General features: G+C 43.5%; 1 protein-coding gene and 1 long non-coding RNA gene across 2 annotated transcripts in view; one reads left to right on the top strand and one right to left on the bottom strand.

The window, feature by feature from the left end:
- cntnap5a (contactin associated protein family member 5a) overlaps positions 1–19,841 on the top strand; it is a 125,052-nt gene that overhangs the window by 88,334 nt on the left and 16,877 nt on the right. Inside the window, exons 15-19 of the mRNA XM_039600461.1 lie at positions 2,363–2,490; positions 3,318–3,488; positions 5,151–5,369; positions 11,166–11,405; positions 17,458–17,679. Of these exons, the coding sequence (XP_039456395.1) occupies positions 2,363–2,490; positions 3,318–3,488; positions 5,151–5,369; positions 11,166–11,405; positions 17,458–17,679 (980 nt within the window). The remainder of the gene's footprint in view (positions 1–2,362; positions 2,491–3,317; positions 3,489–5,150; positions 5,370–11,165; positions 11,406–17,457; positions 17,680–19,841) is intronic.
- On the bottom strand, positions 1,000–3,360 carry LOC120433705. Its single transcript, XR_005608709.1, has 3 exons — positions 3,241–3,360; positions 2,404–2,546; positions 1,000–1,884 (listed from the first exon to the last, which is right to left on the bottom strand). It is a non-coding gene; the product is annotated as an uncharacterized LOC120433705 (long non-coding RNA).

Below are 19,841 nucleotides of genomic sequence, written 5' to 3'. Positions count from 1 at the left end.
TGTGTGTGTGTGTGTGTGTGTGTGTTTTCAGTCAGGAACAGAAGTTGTCATCTGGAGTGTAAACTTGTATATATATCAACATGAAAAAGAAAGTATCCACAGAAGTATGGCCTTACTGCTTCATAGGAATGGAAACAGTAAGCAGCAGGTAGTTGCTGCTAATCAAAAATGCGCATGATTTATTGTTCATCAGCAAGTGTGACCACCTCTTTAAAAACAGGTGTTTGGGCAGCTTCCTGCTCTGTGTGTTAACACAGCATCAGAAACAATCAAGATTTAAAGTGTTACGGTGGCCCAGTCACAATTCAGACCTCAGCCTGACTGAAATCAGGACCTTAAGAGAGCTGTGCAATAATGAATCAACACAAACCCCGATGAAAGTATAACTGACGAAGTCATGCAAACAAAGTTCAATGCAAGTTAGAACTGCCAAGGTTTATTCTACAAGTTAGTGAATATTAGTGTTTTACAGGATTATTTCATTTAGTATAATTAAAGATTTTGAGCTATGAGTTAATCCGGCCTTTAAGTCTTACATCATCAGCTGTTTCCAGGTCCAAACTCGGCTGCAGGTCCCAAACTCACACTGCGGCATCACTGAGAGTTACAAACTGTCTGAATTCTTTCATCTTTAATAAAATGATCAGCGTTGCTGCTTTACCAGGTGTAACAATTAAGTTTAACATCCAGGCATCCATGAAAACAGAATTTATTAAATTTAACAGAGTTAGAAGTTAGCAGGAAGTTAGCTCACTAGCTTCCACCTAAACATGATATAGTATGTTCTGACTGAGAGATTACTGAAAGATTAAAATGTACCTATCACTTTCAACAGAAAACTAAACAGCAGTGACGTCTGTAGAGTTACTGAAGTTGGGCTAGCTGGTATATAATGATGTGCTACGTGGAGTATAGCTACACAGCTATGGTTAGCACGACAAAAACAGTGAAGCTGGAGGATGAACGCTAACTTTTTTCCACTCTATAAAAGTTAACGTGAGGGTTCCTGATGGTTAGGGACAAATGTAACTGCAACAGCTTCAATAAACGCAGTGTAGTCTGGACCCTGAAGCAGGGTCATACGTCATCACTTAAAGACCGGAGAACGAGCCACATGGTCGCTCTTCTCTAATCCAGCGGATCCGCTTTCATGACTTCTCCTTAATTATCCCCATCACCTGATTCTTTCTGAAATGATCTGAAGAATCATTCCTGGATCTAGTTAGTGTGTTTGGTTTGGCAGAGGCTGGACAGTGAACTGCATTTGTTGACAGTGGCACGAAGAAGCCTTCCTGAGTCTGTGCAGTGATTTTATCACATAGTTTCCACAATCATGTTTATTCTTAATGCAGGGTTGAAGACCGCAGCATTTGATATTGGTTTTCAGGCTCTGTCCAGTGTGTATCAATATGATGTAACATTCATATATTCTCTGCATTTTTCTCATAGATAGCTGAATTTTTTGCAGTATTTCACAGAAGCTGCCCGTCTTTGTATCTAGCAGCCTCTCCATCATACAACATTTATTTTCTTATTGCACGTTTCTCAGCTTGTTTGGGTTTAAATCTCACTTTTAACATTGGATATGTTGTCTCTTTAGCTGATGTCAGACGTACGAGTTTTACAAAGAAGCCGCTTTTTTGTAGGAGCCAGTAATAATCTGATACACACTGATGTGAGACCACAGCCGTGTATAGGAAACAGAAGAACACAACAGTTTGAATGAAATAATGATAAATGGATGGTTTATCCATGAACTGAGATAATCCACAGGATGACTGTGAGACAGACCATGTGACTAACGAGTCGCCGTTGTGCTCCTTTCAGAGGGAACGCTAACACCACGAGCAGCTCAGGCTCCAGCATTTTGTCGAAATTTGTCTCCTAAAAATGAAAAGAGTAGATCATACACTGTTCAGTGTCATTTTCACACTCCAATTTCTGCAGCTCATTATCTGTTTGGGATTGTGTGAAAATGCCTTTGACAATTTCGTATAGCACAGTTTAATCCAAAATGATTAATTACAGCTCATACATAATATTTCACTTTTGATTAAACTCATCATCGTTTCTGAGCCATGAATGAAGAAACAAAGGCTGTGTTGGAGTTTAAACATTCTCAATGGCTTTGTTTATGGTGCGTTAATCCACTCCAAAGCCTTCCTGGTTTCAGCTCCGTTTGCATGTTTTCACAGGCAAATGTGTGCTCTGTGATAGATGGTTCCCTTTATGGGGTGTTTACCGCGCGCTCTGTGCTAACGGAGCTGAAAGTCAGCCTTTATCTGGACCCCCATGAAAGAATCCAGCCCCTGAGGATTTGTGTATTACTATTTATTTGGTTCTTTTCTCTGTTCTGTCACAGGGCTAATGACACAGGAGTCCTCTCCTACAAAGACCACCTACCAGTGAGCCAGATAGTGATCGGAGACACCGACAGAATGGGCTCGCAGGCTGTCTACCACATCGGCCCTCTGCGTTGTTATGGAGACAGTAGGTGATCACCTCACTGTTGAAGCTACTGTTCCAGATTTGGCTGCAGATGGAGGCTGATTAGAGACACAAAATGTTCACACAATGTCTTTGCGAATGTGCTTTCATGTTTGTCGCTGGATCGACAGTTAAAACCTCATCTGTGGTGCAGGCAGGATCACAGAAATTTCAGTTCGTTTTTAGTAAATATCTGCAGGTGTTGCAGAGGGCTGGGGTTTGATTTTGTGCTACTTGTCTTAGAATTTAAGCGTGCCAGCTTCCCCCATCCCCCGCCCCTCCAAATAAGTCTATTTTAAGTCTAATAGCAGCTATCAAAGCTTCTTAAACACATCAAACGTCTGGCTGATGATGCATAATGCATGTAATGTATAAATTATTTAGAGGATAGCTACAGTGTTTCAGAAGCCTGTGATGTCACCTATTGTTCGTAATGTGTGCCACGAACGGTCGCTGCACGTTCACCGATATCTTATATTTACTTTTCGATCTTCTCTGCAGAACCAAAGTATCTTTTAAAAGAAACTGATTTTCTTTCACAGGAATTTTTGATCTCAGTATTTCAGCAGCGCAGCATCACACGGCAATGAACTCTCCTAACAAGAGTTATTGAGTTTTTTTATGTGCTCCAGTTGACTGAAAACCTGCTGCCTGGTGGAAATAACGCTCCACAAAAGTCACAGGTTTTACATTCATGAACAAAAACGTCCTCCAGATGCAGCGTGACACAACATCTCCACAAACGACGCTCACCTCATTGGGCGCGCAGCCTCCTCCCTTCACTTTGTTTGTCATCTTTACTTTCTTTTCGCTTCCTCCTGTCCTTCCAGGGTCGATATGGAACGCAGCCTCTTTCTACCAGGAGTCGTCATACCTGTACTTCCCCACCCTACAGGCAGAGCTGGCATCTGACATCTCCTTTTACTTCAAGACCAGCGCTCCCTCTGGAGTGTTTCTGGAGAACCAGGGCCTCAAGGACTTCATCAGAGTCGAGCTTAGCTGTGAGTGCACGTTGTGTCTACAGTATGAGAGGTGCAATACACACAAACTACAAACAAGAGCAGTTCAGTCATAACTGGGAAATATTATATTAAGTTAAGGTTTATTGACTGGCTCGGCTGTTGCCTTGTATAAACGTATTGAAGGAGCAGATTAAGAACACAAAACAACATTTAGACAGTGGAATAAATCAGAGGGTACGCACGTGGACATGAGGACATGCATGTACACATACACATGCATGTGTATGTGTACATGCATGTACATATACACATGCATGTGTACATAGCTGTTATGAATGTCTTGTTTTTCATAATGAAAATAATACTGCTGTTTTTAACGACACCTTAAAGCATAAAACTGCAGCCTGCAGGTTATTACCATAGGCAGAGCACTGTGATGACACGTGTAGGTTTGTGAAGTCATGCCTCACTGTGTAGTCATCATATGGACTTTAAGTGTGTAGAACAAAGTGCAGTATGAGTGTACAGTTAAAATGGGACTATGAGCGGTAAGACTACAAAAGCACCGTATACATGCAGGATGGAGTGCTGCATAACGAGCTGATCCAAGTGGGCCAAATATGGCTCCAGGGTTCAGAAGAGGCCATGTTTTCTTTTTAAGATGTAACAGATATTTAATAAGAGGGAAAACTAAAAGAAACGAATAAATGTGATCAAAACCAGAAGTAGAAAACTCATTATTGGAATAGTTTGATTAGCAGTCTGCATCCATAAATACACAGCTAACACCTCGTTTGTGCTAATAAGTGTAGCCGGGGTAAGTAGATCATTTTGAAAATAAACTACAGCAAACAGCAGCAGTGTCTGAAACTGCTAATGATTTAGAAATGTGTGACTTTGTAGAAATGTAAAATGATTTAATTTGTGAAATTAACAACTTGTTAACATGACATGACCAACTTGGTATTATTTATAAACCACCCTGGTTACTAATCAGTCTGTGATTACAACAGTATTATACCCACGTATTACCACAGAGCGCCTCCTAAAGCCTGCTGATCAGTCCTCTCTCAGGTAGACATGCTAGCTCGTGCTGACAGTTTAATTTCCCAGAGAAGCACCGTGTGAGGACTCCACTGAATGATGTAATCCTAATGACACACTCAACAGTAATGTCATGCTGTCACAAAGCAGTCTCTTTATGACCTGTGCAGTGACGCCTGATGAATTCACTGAAGCAGGAAAGAATCAGATTAACTGTGGAAAATAAAAGAAAAAAGGTTTCCATTAAAAAATCAGGAATATTAGTTTACCTTAGTAAGCAGTGCATATCCAGCCATCACATGTAGCTCAACAGCACTTTGTCATTAGTTAAAGGTAAGGTTGTTGATTGCAGTGTGTTGCGTTCACATCCTATCTGGAGGAATGGTGAGGATATTTGGAGCCATTATGTATGAATGCAGCATCAGAGACACTGTGAAATATTGACGAACTGTCAGCTGAGCCCCTCATAAATCTATGCAGGTCATCAGGTTTTCCCAGCAGCATTGTATCAGATTGCATCAGAAAGGCAGGATAGAGAAGAACATAAAAACCTAATATTGCATTCAGTCTGACCTGAATGTCATGTTTGTGTGCGTCTGTGTGTGTGTGTGTGTGTGTGTGTGTGTGTGTGTGCGTGCGTGCGTGCGTGGCTCCCAGCTCCCTCAGTGGTGACTTTCTCCTTTGATGTGGGAAACGGTCCGGCGGTCCTGTCCGTAAAGTCCCACGTCCCTCTGAATGACAGGCAGTGGCACTACGTGAGGGCGGAGCGCAACGCCAAGGAGGCCTCCGTGCAGGTCGACCAGCTCCCCCTCCGCTTCCTGGAGGCTCCGGCCGACGGACACCTCCGCTTACGGCTCAGCAGCCAGCTGTTCGTAGGTAGGCTGACATCACACCCAGTCCACCTACTCAGGTCTGCATTAAAGGACTTTTTAACAGGCAGTGCAGAAACATGTAAACACTGAACCAGCAGTCACACAGACTCACATCAGCATGCCTTTGTAGTCCCTTCACACACACACCCAGAGAAATGCTCTCCCTGGGTGCTTTATTATGAATACATGTTAACTTCTCATACATGCAATTATCCAATCAGCCTGCAGCAGTGCAGCAGTGACCCCTGTGGTTTCAGGTCAGCAGGTTCAGGTAAAGCTGTGGTACGAAGTCATTTTTGGCTCTCGCTGGTCAAACTTTGGGCATATCGTTATTCAAAGAGTCTGAGAGGAAACACGGCGTTCACACCTTCTTGTTTCATAGAACTACACTGCCGTCAGAGGCTTCATGTCACTTGTTTTGCTTATTTGTTTTAATGCTTTGCTAATATCAACATGGAATAACTGGTCCATAAGCAGGTTCTGTGTAAAGATGGGATTTTCTGGGATGAACAGCAAACTGGGAGAACTCTGGGAGATGGAAAAACAGGAGAAAGGGAAGTTTCACTTTATAAAAACTGTGTTGTGCTGTGGTGTTCAGCTGTTCTTGACCTAAGCCAGCAGTGTCAAGCTCCAGTCCTCGAGAGCCGGCGTCCCTGCTGCAGCACACCTGAATATCATTAGTGAGACCTGACTGCATGCTGAGGAGGCAACCCGTAACCCTACTCAAGTAAATTTCAATAAATCTTAAGTGCTTGGAAGAAAGTGCTTGTGTTTACCGTGTTCATTCACTCATGAGCTGCTGTAACATGAATCACATGGCTGGACTGCCTCCTCAGCATGCAGTCAAGGCTTGCTAATGATATTCAGGTGTGTTGCAGCAGGGACGCCGGCCCTCGAGGACTGGAGCTTTACACCTCTGACCTAAGCTTAGTAATAAGCCTGAATTCATTTTGCCATTGTTCAGTCTTTATTTTTATTTCTTGAGGTCTTAAATGTCTTAAAAAGCATTTGATTTAGGATTTTTCAAATCCTGCACAAATCCTGCAGAGGGAGATTGTTCCTGCTGGCTGTTCTACAAGTGCAGCTGTGAAGGTGGGAAACCTGGTTTAGTGGCAGCAAATCATGTTATTGCGACGTGGCAACAGATATTGTCTCTGGCTGTAGAAGGCACGACATGTGAGCTGTCAGACAGAAAGTTGCATCGTTAGAGAGACAAGTGTGATAAAACATGTCGCTAGTGCTGTGGCATACTCAGAGAATTTGACTTTACGTCTATTCATTTCTATATTCTGAGCTCACAAATGTTAACTTTTGCCAATAATTTAGCTTTTTGCTGAAGAATCACTTCAGCTTGATGTTTATGGACTGCAGTATATGAAGTGTGCATATCAGTGCTTCAGTGTGTGAGGGGATTAGGACAGAGAGGGCAGAGCTGCCTCTGATGCTGACAGTAAACGCTGCATTCATCATGTTAGTTTTATTTTTTACTTTGACCTGACTGGGCTGAGTGTTGGTGAAACTGGTAGTCTTCACCCCGTCTCCAGGGCTGCAGCCAGGCAGCATGGTGGTGTAATGGTGACGTTCTCTTTCATGTTTGTGTGCTGTTCCTGATCAAGAGTGTGTGCAAGCACAGCTAGTAGCTGCTGAGCATTTTTTTAATGCATATTAAAAATATATATGTAATTAAACACACTTTTGGATAAATATGTTTTATATCTGCTCATTTATTTATTTTTCTAAAACTGTTGATTGACTTGCTCGTGTGTCATTTCTCCATCGTTATCGTCCATGTTGCTTGTTAGCGTCATGGTTTGGCGTTTCTGTTAACTTCCTGTTTTATTTTGAAATCTCTTGCTTCATTCCCGTTCCTGTCCCTGTGTGTATACTCTGCCGTGGATCTTGCTCTACTTGAAGTGTCGTTCTAGCCGTTTCCTTGTCAGTTCTTCCTGTTCACAGAGTTTTTCCAAGTCCTGCCTTGCTCCTTGTTTTCACAGCTCAGGTCCTCAGCCTTTCCACTACCTGGAAATCCGTCCTTGTCACTCTCTAGTGGTCACCTACAGCAGCGGTCCCCAACCTTTTTTGCACCACGGACCGGTTTATGCCCAACAATATTTTCACGGACCGGCCTTTAAGGTGTCGCGGATAAATACAACAAAATAAAACTAGTACCAGTACCGAAAAAAAGAAGATTTATTCATAACACACGTGAAAGGACCCAGGAAAACCGAGTTAACGATAAAAACGATAAAAATATAATGCTAAAAACCGATAAAAGCCCTGAAAACCATACATTTCACACCTCAGCCTCAACTCTCGCGGCCCGGTACCAAACGACTCACGGACCGGTACCGGTCCGAGGCCCGGGAGTTGGGGACCGCTGACCTACAGGCTCTGCTGCTCACAGCTGCAGACATTGCCCTCCACCCAGCCAACTTCATTTAGACCTTTTGAACATTTTTGATGGGTGTCTGGACTCTAGTCTGACTGTGCAATCACACAATCTTATCTTTAACTTGTTTTTGCATTATTGTGAAAATTATCCGCTTGCTGGAGTGTCCCTTGTTTTTGCTTTTCTGTAAATTCTTTGATTTTTTTTCCCCTGCTGCCATCAATGAATCATTTTTTCCAAAGCAGATACGCCCTCAGTTCCCTTTGTCACGTTCCACTTTATCTTAGCAGTGCCTGGCATTGAGCTTTCCTTGGATTCCTTGTGTTTTGCATGTGTTTCCTTGTGTTTTGCATGTGTTTCCTTGTGTTTTGCATGTGTTTCCTTGTGTTTTGCTTGTGTTTCCTTGTGTTTTGCATGTGTTTCCTTGTGTTTTGCATGTGTTTCCTTGTGTTTTGCTTGTGTTTCCTTGTGTTTTGCTTGTGTTTCCTTGTGTTTTGCTTGTGTTTCCTTGTGTTTTGCATGTGTTTTCCTTGTGTTTTGCATGTGTTTCCTTGTGTTTTGCATGTGTTTCCTTGTGTTTTGCATGTGTTTCCTTGTGTTTTGCATGTGTTTCCTTGTGTTTTGCATGTGTTTCCTTGTGTTTGCTTGTGTTTCCTTGTGTTTTGCATGTGTTTCCTTGTGTTTTGCTTGTGTTTCCTTGTGTTTTGCTTGTGTTTCCTTGTGTTTTGCTTGTGTTTTCTAGTGAAATCTTTGCAAAAAGGATTTCATCCTTGCAAATCAGCCCCTTGCCATTTTTCTCCCCTGTCTGAGTCAGACAGATGTTAATGCATTTTGCGCTGTGTCTCGTGTCCTGTACTTGGGCCCGCACCCTGTGGATCGTTACAGTTTTAGGCCCAAAATTCATTCATGAAGTTGAGCTGAAGTGAACATGAAGCTCGGCGTGGGGGGGCGGGGGGGTGATCTTCTGCAGCAGCGTCACTGTGTTTCCTCTTGATGTCCACTCTGAGCAGTCACAGAAGGGATTTATCTGTTCATAGCCAGGATGGAGAGGAAATGTAATTACAGCAACAAAACCTCTTTAAATACACATACATCATCTGAGTATTATATTAAGATCTGCATTGCTCTGGTGTTAAGCCAATTTCAAATGTATTTTATTGTTTTTTCATGATTGGTCCTGGTCAGGGAGCGTGTCTGCTCTCTTCCTCTCATATTTCTGCAGCAGCCTTTCACACTCTGACATTTTAATCTCTCTGCTTAATAATAAAGAGAGAGATCCCATTAAAGTCTGTTTTTTCCTCACCTAATGGATCTTTCACCTTATGAAATCATTTATTAGTGAAAGGACAATCGATCTTCTGTGGATCTCACAAGAAAGACATTATCTTTTGAAGATTTAATTTTCATAAGGCACAGGAGTGATGTTCAGTTTGGTCTCGTGCTAACATGTGAATGTGTCTGTGAAATGTCGTTTCCTGCTCTTGTAGGAGAAGAGGAGATAATAAAACTTCACAGTGACAATATTGGAATGAATATTAAAAACAGCAGCGTTGATGTTTCCAGACAAAAATAACAGCCTTGATTAGAAGCTTTGTAAATATAATGACAGTGTGTATGTAATCATAAAGAAACAATGTAGCCTGTTTAAAACATCAGTGTGTGATTCTCTGTTTTACTGCTGAAAGAGTTGAATGTGGCATCGCAGGAACATCTGTGAGCTTCCACTGCACGTCGTGGACTTTCCTGGAAAAGAACTCATGTGAAAACTTTGATTGACTCAGTTCATGGACCTGCAAAATCCCCAAAGCTCGACTCCAAACACTTTTTAAAGTTTGGCCCAGAGTTGGCTCAGAGCTCACTCTTTTCACTGGCTGAATGTTACAAAGACCTGAAGCTGGTGCTAATGTTTTTGTCAGATGAAGCTGATAATCACTTTTCTTTAGTTATTTGTGTAAAGTGTGACTGTAGTTGTGCTCTGCATAAAACATGTGTGCCAAAGTTTTTGCTGAATTTAGCTTCAAAGCTGAAAATCCAACTGTGGATATTTTGACTTTATATTTTCCCAAGATGGACGGTTTTAATCCCACGGAGAAGCGACCGCAGTTATAGTTGATATAAAGATGAGTTTATATTACACTGTCCATGTAATCATTCTTTTCCATTATTTTATCCATTCAGCAGCTTTAAAGGTAGATGTTTGTGCAGTGTTGCCTTCAAGGTTCAAACATGTCAAATTTATGTTACCAATGAAAAATCGACCCCAAGTTTCACACACAGATAGAAAAATGAAAAAATGAAGGCATGGCTTAGAGGGAGGAAAGTATTTATATGCACCTGATACTCGTCATATGTTTGTTAAAGAACCTGAGATCCATAGAGTCGATTCAGAACACTCAAATATTGTTGCTCTGTTTTGTAGTCATGTGCTAAACTCACTGAACATTTGTCATGTCCGTTGCTCCACAGAGGCTGTACTTTACATACTAGTACTATTTTTATGTTATCATGTTCAGATTACACTTTTATTAAACTGTATGCAAACAAAATCCCTGTAAGGGACTTGGCAGCTTCTAAAATTGTATTTATTTCAGATGCTGTTGCTCACTGGTGAGCTGGCACGTGTAAATAAGACAAAGCATCCAGAAGTGTAACAGTTACACTGTTGCCAATTTAAGGTTTGAATCCTGTGGTCAGCCGTGTGCCAAACACACAGAGTGCGAGGTCCCACGATGTCAGCGTGTGCACAAAAGCTCACACAGCTCCCACTATCACAAACATGCGTTATTTCACCAGAGCCTGCTATATATAAATATAGGCAGAGCCTCACTCGATGTGGAACAATACAGGATTTAACAAGTATCATCTGTCAGCCTCGGGGGATCATGAAAGGAGATTATATTCACACATTTGTATTTTTATTTCTCAGATAAATTATTTTCAATCTCAAGTCATCCGTCTTCCACCTTCAGAAAGGAGAAATTTGTCACGAGTCATATTTCTTCTTTCTTGTTTCCCCCACAACGTCTCGTCCATCAAATTATATGTTTATATATCAGTTTGGTGATGTTTCCTGAACGCGCACAGGAACAAACCTTTGAATATGCACCAGATCAACAGTGACCCATTTATGAGTAAGGTTTGTGTCCACCTCATTCATATTTCTGTCTGGGTGTAGCGACCTAGCATATCCACGTAGGAACAGCCGAGCTATTTCAAAGGTCATTTTTTCTGCTTTCTGAAACCGTACTTCTTTAGCATGTGGCTAAAAGACAAGCTCATCTTAACTTTATCCCTGCATAGCTCACTGGCGATGTGGATTTAAGATTCATCTTTCAAATGAACCCTGATTATAAAGTTGCTGCAGGGCGTTATACCACCACATCACCTGTGCATCCTAAATATGTGTCTCAGGAGGAACGGCGTCCCAGCAGAGAGGTTTCCTGGGCTGTATCAGGTCTCTGACCGTCAATGGTGTCAGCTTCGATCTGGAGGAGAGGGCCAAGATGACACCGGGAGTGAGCGCCGGCTGTCCCGGCTACTGCACCGGATCCAGCAGCCTCTGCCACAACCGAGGGAGGTGCGTGGAGAAAAGCAACGGCTACATCTGTGACTGCTCACAGTCTGCCTACGGAGGAACCACCTGCAACCAAGGTGAGTCCTTGGAAAAAAACGTGCAGGCTGTGTAATTCATTTAATTGAATGATGTTGATTCTAACAAACAGATGATCGATCACCGTCGAGGTTATTCCATTACAGGGAACCAATAGCAAATGCAAGTAATGCAGAAGGCAATTAATACCTGTCCTGACTCCAGCTCCAAGAACATTTCAAATGCATTAGAACAAATTATCTCATGCAGTATGTGAGCAGAGAAGAGAGCAGACACAAACACAACAAAAACCCATCAACAGCCTGCACAAATAGCAGAGGAGCAGGCTGTGAAAACAAGCATATGGATGCAGTACAAAGAAACAAATTGAATATACATTCTGTGGGAACAGAGATGAAAAGCCTGGCTGCAAATATGCCTAATCACAGAGTACAATTTACGCTTCTTCTTCCTGTCTGGAATGTTAAATATGAAGGTGGAACCTGTTCACTTCAAAGATGTTGCTGGTTTCTTACAGCGAGCCGTGGTTTGGTTTGTTTCTGTGGTAGACTGCAGGCTTGGTCTGAGCTTCATCTCGCTCTGCGTGGGAGTACGAGCCTTTTGAAGGCAGATTTTAAAGCACTGTATATTCAAAGTTTTGTCTTGTAGAAACAGTTTAAACACAGTACTATGAATGTTGCATCTGAAAGGATCATTCCCGATTATTTAATGTTGCCGTGTTTCCATTGTGTCTCTATTGCTGTATAAGTCACACTAACGTGTGCTGCAGACGTTCATGAGAACAAAGTCACACTAACAGTTTATCACTGAAAGCTTTTTCCTTTCTGCAGTGTGAGTGAAAGCAAACAAAGAGCAGACATTTAGCTAACTGCACCGGGATCTCCATGTGCTCGCCAGCTGACTGACATATTCATCTGCACATGCCCGTCTGTTCTCAGTGATAGTGATACTTTCAGTGCGTGCTGGAGACGCTCTAACCAATAGGTTCTTCTCCTGGCTGTAACAGCTTTTACCGATCACATGGAAGTATTTGCTTTGGCCAGTTTTGAGTAGTGACTGCAGCAGCTTGAGTTTTGTGCTCTCTCAGGATGTCCTGTTGTCTCTCTCCCACTACATTTAGCTCCTTATCTGTCCTGGTAATGGCCCACTGTGTAATCCCACAGATAGATGTGGTGACAGTGACCCATCGCTTAGTGAAGTTCTGTCTTCAAGCCTCAAGCAGATCATTTTGGTGTGTTAAAACAGGAAGTGACACGGAGCAGATCTGACTGTGAAGCAAAGTGACGCTGCCCTCTCCTCACAGCTCGTCACTTACATGGTCAACAGAGCACACTGACTCCAGGGTCCATCAGTTACAAAGTGACGTTCGTGTTGTATTAAGTAAGACTTTAAACCAGAAGCTGAGAATATTTACATGTATAAATCAGGTTTTTGGAGAATTGTTTATTTCCCTGAGCCTCTACAACACATGATCCCTAAAGATATGACACTGGGAATCAAAACTAAACTACTGCAAAATCACCACAGTTACATAAATCAGAACTAGCCCTAAAGCACAAAGACTGATGGAATACAAAGTAGCAATATTGATTAATCTTATATATACATATCTAACCTGTCTACCATAGAGTGCATGTTGCATTCGTGTTCATGAGTTGCAGAGATTTAAATTAAAGTGCTTTTGCTTTTACTTCATGCTGTTGTTATGTGACAGAACGGAGCAAGTTTCATCTTCTGCTCTTTACTTGGTGTATATGCTTTTGTTAAAAGCCAGGCACCCAGCAATGACATGCAGCTGAGCTGCCGCTGACTACAGATTATCTGCTTCAGTGGTGTGTGCTAGCAGCAGAGCCTGTAGCACTGCTGACACGCTCACTGCTAACGTGTCGTTGCAGCAGCAGCAGCACACTGAGATGGTGGGTAGACACAACGCGGCTCTCATCCCATCCACTCTCCGACACATCAAATCCGCATTTCATTTGAACGTTAAATTATCTTTTGGTTTGGTTTTTTAACCCAGACAGTAAACAAGTGACCAGCGTAGCATCTGCACCTGTTCAGGTGGCCTCAGCACCAGGAACAGCACCAGCTGCTGCAGTCAGGTCCAAAGAATCAGCTGAACACACACACTGGCATTCAAATATGGATTTTAAAGCCAATACTCTATGTGATTTGATTATTAGTTAAGTGTAAATGACAGTTAATGGAAGCTTAATTAAGCTTAATTTGATTAATATTTAAAAACAAGTCTGGTGTTCAGTTCATTCATGCGTTTGCTGCAGCATATCAAACACACAGTCATGAATAAACACAGGTTTAAAATGAAACTTGGACACTATATATACATATATATACAATGAAGAAGGTGCCTAAGAAGTACAGCAAGCTGTCCATACCTGAGCAAGCAACGACTCACAGCCTTGGCCAGCCGCTTGAGGAGGTACAGCAGAGAGATAGAAGGCAGGAGAATAAACCAACTGTTCTCCACAGAACCAGCAAAGGTGTACTCTCAGTGGCAAGGGAACAATAAGAGAACAGCACCAGCTGGAGACGGAGCAATACTGGAAGAGCATATGGGAGAAGGACGCAACCCATAACGGCAATGCTCAGTGGCTGGTGGATCTGAGGGCAGACCATAGCACCACCAAAGGCTCCGTTCCCAACCATCCTTTCCCATACTCCGACTGCTGAACTGAGGCTGGAGCCACACACTCTGGCTGAAACAGGAAGTGACAGACAATCGAAGAATAGGGTCCAGTAACCATCACGGTGGCAGACATCCACGAAAGGGTCTCCAGTATGAAGAGTTGGACAGCACTAGGCCCCGACATGGTTCACGCCTACTGGCTGAAGAAGCTGACTGCACTCCACAGGCGTCTGGCAGCACAAATGAACCAACTGCTAGTTAACGAGAGACACCGGAATGGCTAACATGAGGTCAGACGGTCCTGATCCCCAAGGACCCCAAGAAGGACGGTCCCATCCAACTACCGACCAATAACCTGCCTCAGTACTACATGGAAGCTCCTGTCAGGCATCACATCGGCTAAGATGAACAGGCACATGGGTCAATACATGAGCGGGGCACAGAAAGGGATTGGCAAGAATACCAGGCGCAAAACACCAGCTACTGGTAGACAGAACAATCAGTCGAGACTGCAAGACCAGACTGACCAACCCTGTGCACAGCCTGGATTGATTACAAGAAGGCCTATGACTCAATGCCCCACAGCTGGATACTGGAATGCCTAGAATTGTACAAGATCAACAGGACCCTAAGAGCCTTCATCAGGAACTCAATGGGGATGTGGCGTACAACACTAGAGGCCAACTCCAAGCCCATAGCACAAGTCACCATCAAGTGCGGGATCTACCAAGGAGATGCTCTGTCCCCACTGCTGTTCTGCATAGGCCTGAACCCCTCAGTGAGATCATTAACAAGACTGACTACGGATACCGACTACGGGCGGAGGCGGTTGTCAGCCACCTCCTGTACATGGATGACATCAAGCTGTATGCCAAGAGTGAGCGAGACATCGATTCACTGATACACACTACCAGGATATACAGCAATGACATTGGAATGTCATTCGGGCTGGAGAAGCTTAGTGGGATGGTAACAAAGAGAGGGAAGGTAGTCAGAACTGAGGGGATCGAACACCAGAAGGCAACATTGCAGACATAGACATAGAGGACAGTTACAAGTACCTGGGGATCCCGCACTGAGGCGAATGGGAACCATGAAGAGGCAGCTAGGAAAGCTGCAACCACCAAGTACCTGCAGAGGGTCAGGCAAGTCCTGAGGAGTCAGCTGAGCGGTAAGAACAAGATCCGGGCTATCAACACCTACGCCCTGCCTGTGATCAGGTACCCTGCTGGGGTAATAGGCTGGCCAAAGGAGGAGATAGAAGCCACTGACATAAAGACAAGAAAGTTCCTTACCATGCATGGAGGGTTTCACCCCAAGTCCAGCACCCTGAGGCTGCACGCTAAGCGGAAGGAAGGGGGGCAGGGACTGGTGAGTGTCAGCACCACAGTCCAGGATGAGACAACGAACATCCAAGAATACATTGGGAAGATGGCCCCAACTGACCGAGTGCTCAGTGAATACCTCAGGCAGCAGAAACCCAAGAAAGAGGAGGGAAGCGAGGAACCATCATGGAAGGACAGGCCCCTGCACGGTATGTACCACCAGCAGATAGAGGAGGTGGCTGATATCCAGAAATCCTACCAGTGGCTGGACAAAGCTGGACTGAAAGACAGCACAGAGGCACTAATCATGGCAGCACAGGAACAAGCTCTGAGCACAAGATCCATAGAGGCTGGGGTCTATCACACCAGGCAAGACCCCAGGTGCAGGCTGTGTAAAGATGCCCCAGAGACAATCCAGCACATAACAGCAGGGTGCAAGATGCTAGCAGGCAAGGCATACATGGAGCGCCATAACCAAGTGGCGGCATAGTGTACAGGAACATCTGTGCAGTATAACCTGGAAGTCCCGAGGTCAAAATGGGAGATGCCCCAAGGGTGATGGAGAATGACCGAGCTAAGATCCTGTGGGACTTCCAGATACAGACGGACAAAATGGTGGTGGCTAACCAACCGGACATAGTGGTGGTAGACAAACAGAAGAAGGCGGCCGTAGTGATCGATGTAGCGGTTCGAATGACAGCAACATCAGGAAGAAGGAACACGAGAAGCTGGAGAAATACCAAGGGCTCAGAGAAGAGCTCGAGAGGATGTGGAGGGTGAAGGTAGCGGTGGTCCCCGTGGTAATCGGAGCACTAGGTGTGGTGACTCCCAAGCTAGGCGAGTGGCTCCAGCAGATCCCGGGAACAACATCGGAGATCTCTGTCCAGAAGAGCGCAGTCCTGGGAACAGCTAAGATACTGAGGGTACTTCCATAATCTTGGGGACCCTCAAGCTCCCAGGCCTCTGGTAGAGGACCCGAGCTTGAAGGATAAACCGCCCTTATGGGCGTGCTGGGTGGTTTTGTATATAAAAAAACAAAACAAAAAAACCCCCCATATATATATATATATATATATATATGTATACACACACACACACTATATTGAAATGTAGGCAGTTTTCATAGAGCATGAAGGTATTTAGGAAACTGTTAAATTGCAAATGTGATCATAAACAGCTTTTTTGGAACCTGCTCAAATTCCAGATTTCCTGCAACAATAAAAGTTCAGTGAAGCTTTGATGAAGTTAATGCAAACAGTTCCTCAGGTAATGACCCGCACACTGGTGTAGAGGAACCAGATGGTTCTTCGAGTGATGGAAGAGAAACATAGTTTGAGGAATAAAACCACTTCCAGCTGGTCTGAGGTGAACTGGGCAGACCTGTGTATAATAAGTGTAACACAGATATGAGCTGTTACCCAGTGACCATACTATGACTACATTTAAAGCTGAGCTGCTGAATATACTGAATGAAAATCAAATAATACTGTAAGTGAACATTTAGTATTAATAATGCAAATGCAGTTACACTGCAAATGAAAATTCATATAAATGAAAATATGATAATAATGTAAGCGTACTTATTAGCTACCTGCTAGCATTGAGTCACTGTGAAATTTACAGCAGCCTTTATACTGTTATTGTAAGTCTGCAGCTTGTAGCTTTAATAAAGTCAGCATGGGGAAGGACGCTGTTGACCCTCCTCACGGTGCTTCGCAGGCTTGTTTTACGATTGTATGGTCGAGTGTGAGAACCGCAACAGTTTTACACATCAGAGTTGTTTATCGGTCTCTGGGAGTACGGCTGCATTTGTGGGAGAAAAAAATATTTGTGGGCACGGAGGGAGCCGTGTGAAGTCTGATAAATTGCCCCGAGTGGTGAAAACAGCACGAATATCATGAAATACTAGAATGAGTTTTGCTGCAGCCTTGCTGTGCTGGATGGACACTAAAGCTGGGCTATTTTTAGGTAAGCAAAGAAATCCAGTTGATACTGAATAAACCACTCCACATCTGAAGGAGCTCGCTGATTTTGTCTCGGTGATTATTTATGTATTTATCTTTAATTAAAGGTTGAATCAGCACCTAAAAGCATCTCTTCTCTTTTCCCGTGTCTGCACAGAGGTGTCTGTGTCCTTTGACAGAGAGTCCTCAGTCACCTACACCTTCCAGGAGCCCTTCTCAGTGATGCAGAACAGAAGCTCTCAGGCCTCCACCTCCTCCACGGACAGCAGAGCCAGAGAGGACGTGGCCTTGAGCTTCGTCACCTCCCAGAGACCAGCCATGCTGCTCACTGTCAGCACCTTCAGCCAGCAATACATCGCTGTCATCCTGGCCACAAATGGTACGTGTAACACGCAAATATCTACAGTAATTATATATGGTAATGTTGTTGTAGTTGTGTAATCATGTTCTTCTTTGAATGCAAACGTTAAAAACATGAAACATGCTTCTCCTAGACAAAGAAGCCACGCTGAATAACATTTACATCCTTCTCTCTTAAGAAAAACAGCAGTTCTTTCACAGTATGAGAGGAAATATTTATCAGAAACAAACTCATTTTCTTTGTTTTGATTCTGTTTATATCAGGATGGCAGCTGTGAATCAGAGTTGGTCCTGGCTCCGTAGCCCTCTGACTTGCATTCCCTGTGTAATTATTTTAAGTATTTGTTGACCACAGAGCATCCTGGGGTTCTTACAGTTAGTGGATTAAGAAAGTTCAGTAAATGTTTCTTTTACAGTCCAGGTGGTGAATTTGGAGACATAAATGAAGGGTGAGTTCAGTGTTCAGGTGAATTTCTCTAGATTTCACTGTATAACTGTCACATGGTTCATTTCTTGTTTTCAGACAACAGCTGGTTTGCCAGAGTTAACGAGGGGATCAGCTGTAGTAATGGAGGGAGAGGAGGCTACAGTGAAAACAACCTGTTTTCCAAAAGTGCAGCACTTGTGCTGACACAAAGCCTCTTCTGTCTTGGTGCCTCCCAGAGAAGCATTGCACTTTGAATAGGCCTGAGAGTCGAGCGTTATGTAGTGTTACTAATGGGAGTGAGAAGAAAACCATGGTGCCATGCTGGGGCAGGCTTTTTGGGCCCTTTATTGATGAAACCAGTTCTGAATTGAGCGCTGCCACCAGGTCACTGTGTGGAAAACAGGGAGGACAGTAAAGCACAGCTTGAGGCAGGAAAATGGTGGTGGAGCTGTTGGAGTGGAAGGTTTGCACACTTTCTTTGTGAAATGTGTGCAAACATGGGGACAAGAAACACCGTACCACTGTGCTCGGCAACAAGGCTTTCTCCTCCTTTATTTCCTCCTGAGCTGTTAAAGAGGAGGAGGAGGCAGGAGATCAGCTGTGGGACCCCTAAAGGGAGAACTCAAAAGAAGAAGAAGTAGAAATAATACTGAATAGCAAACGACTGTTCTAATACTGCACATTATATATCTGTGTACTGTAGTGTGTGTGTGTGTGTGTGTGTGTGTGTGTGGGCAGGTTTGGGTCCTAGCAGGCTGAAGGAAACAGTATAAACCTGTCAGTGCTGTTGATCTCACGCAGCAGCATGAAGAACAATAACTGTGATAACAAAATTACATTTATTTATTTATTTGGTACATTTTAGCTGTATCTGTCAAAGCCTACTCACTTTCTCGTGTCCGCTTGGCCACAGATGTATCCACCATCATGTCACCCACTGGTGTTGGACACTGCTATATTATTAAGCATATATGAATGACAGGGTGGAGTGCTAAGCAATCAGCTTGTATATATGGGCAGAATATTCCCCGGGGGGCTGGCACAGACCCACAGACCACCTCAGTCTGGGGTCCAACTGTAAGGGAAACTCAACAACTGCCACCAAAAAGCTGTTTTAGTTAGAAAACTGAATCCATAAACTGAACGGGGACAATACACACACAACTGCTAATTAGTGGTAAGTAGCACAGTAATCAGATTACAGCTGGAATTTCATAAAAACTGTATCTTATTGGATGGCCTGTAGTTCATAGCAGGCCGTATTATATGTCAGATTATTCCATTAAAAATGCTCCAAAAGGCTCAAATGGCATAAACACAGTGGTGAGGTCCAGTTCACTGACTCCAATTAACGGAGGCGAAGCCTAGCAGGCAGCTAGCAGCTACAGCTCCCACGGGTGGCAAACCTGTCAGTCAAAGCAAGCACCAGCTAACTTTAAACACTGTCAGTATCCAAATGGAGCTATGAGAAAGTAATCAGCCATACATGAAGTGGAGAAGTGTTCATAGAGGCCAAAACAGCTTTTTGTACCCGTCTGTAAACATGTGTTTAATGTTGTTAACATGGGAGTCAGAGCTGGCTTCTCCCACAGCCCAAAGACATGCTAATTACTCATTAAGTACAAATTGTTTAACAAATGAAATTAAACTGGCTGCAACTGTGGCTGTTTGTGTGGCTCTGGGATTTATTGCTGACCAGTCCAGGGTGCACATCCCTGTTTGCAGCTCCCCACAAACATAAGTTCGATAAGCAG

The sequence above is a fragment of the Oreochromis aureus genome, linkage group 16 (assembly GCF_013358895.1).
Source record: "Oreochromis aureus strain Israel breed Guangdong linkage group 16, ZZ_aureus, whole genome shotgun sequence".
NCBI lineage: Eukaryota > Metazoa > Chordata > Actinopteri > Cichliformes > Cichlidae > Oreochromis > Oreochromis aureus.
The sequence above is the reverse complement of the archived record's forward strand: the minus strand, read 5'-3'. Positions and strand labels throughout refer to the sequence as shown.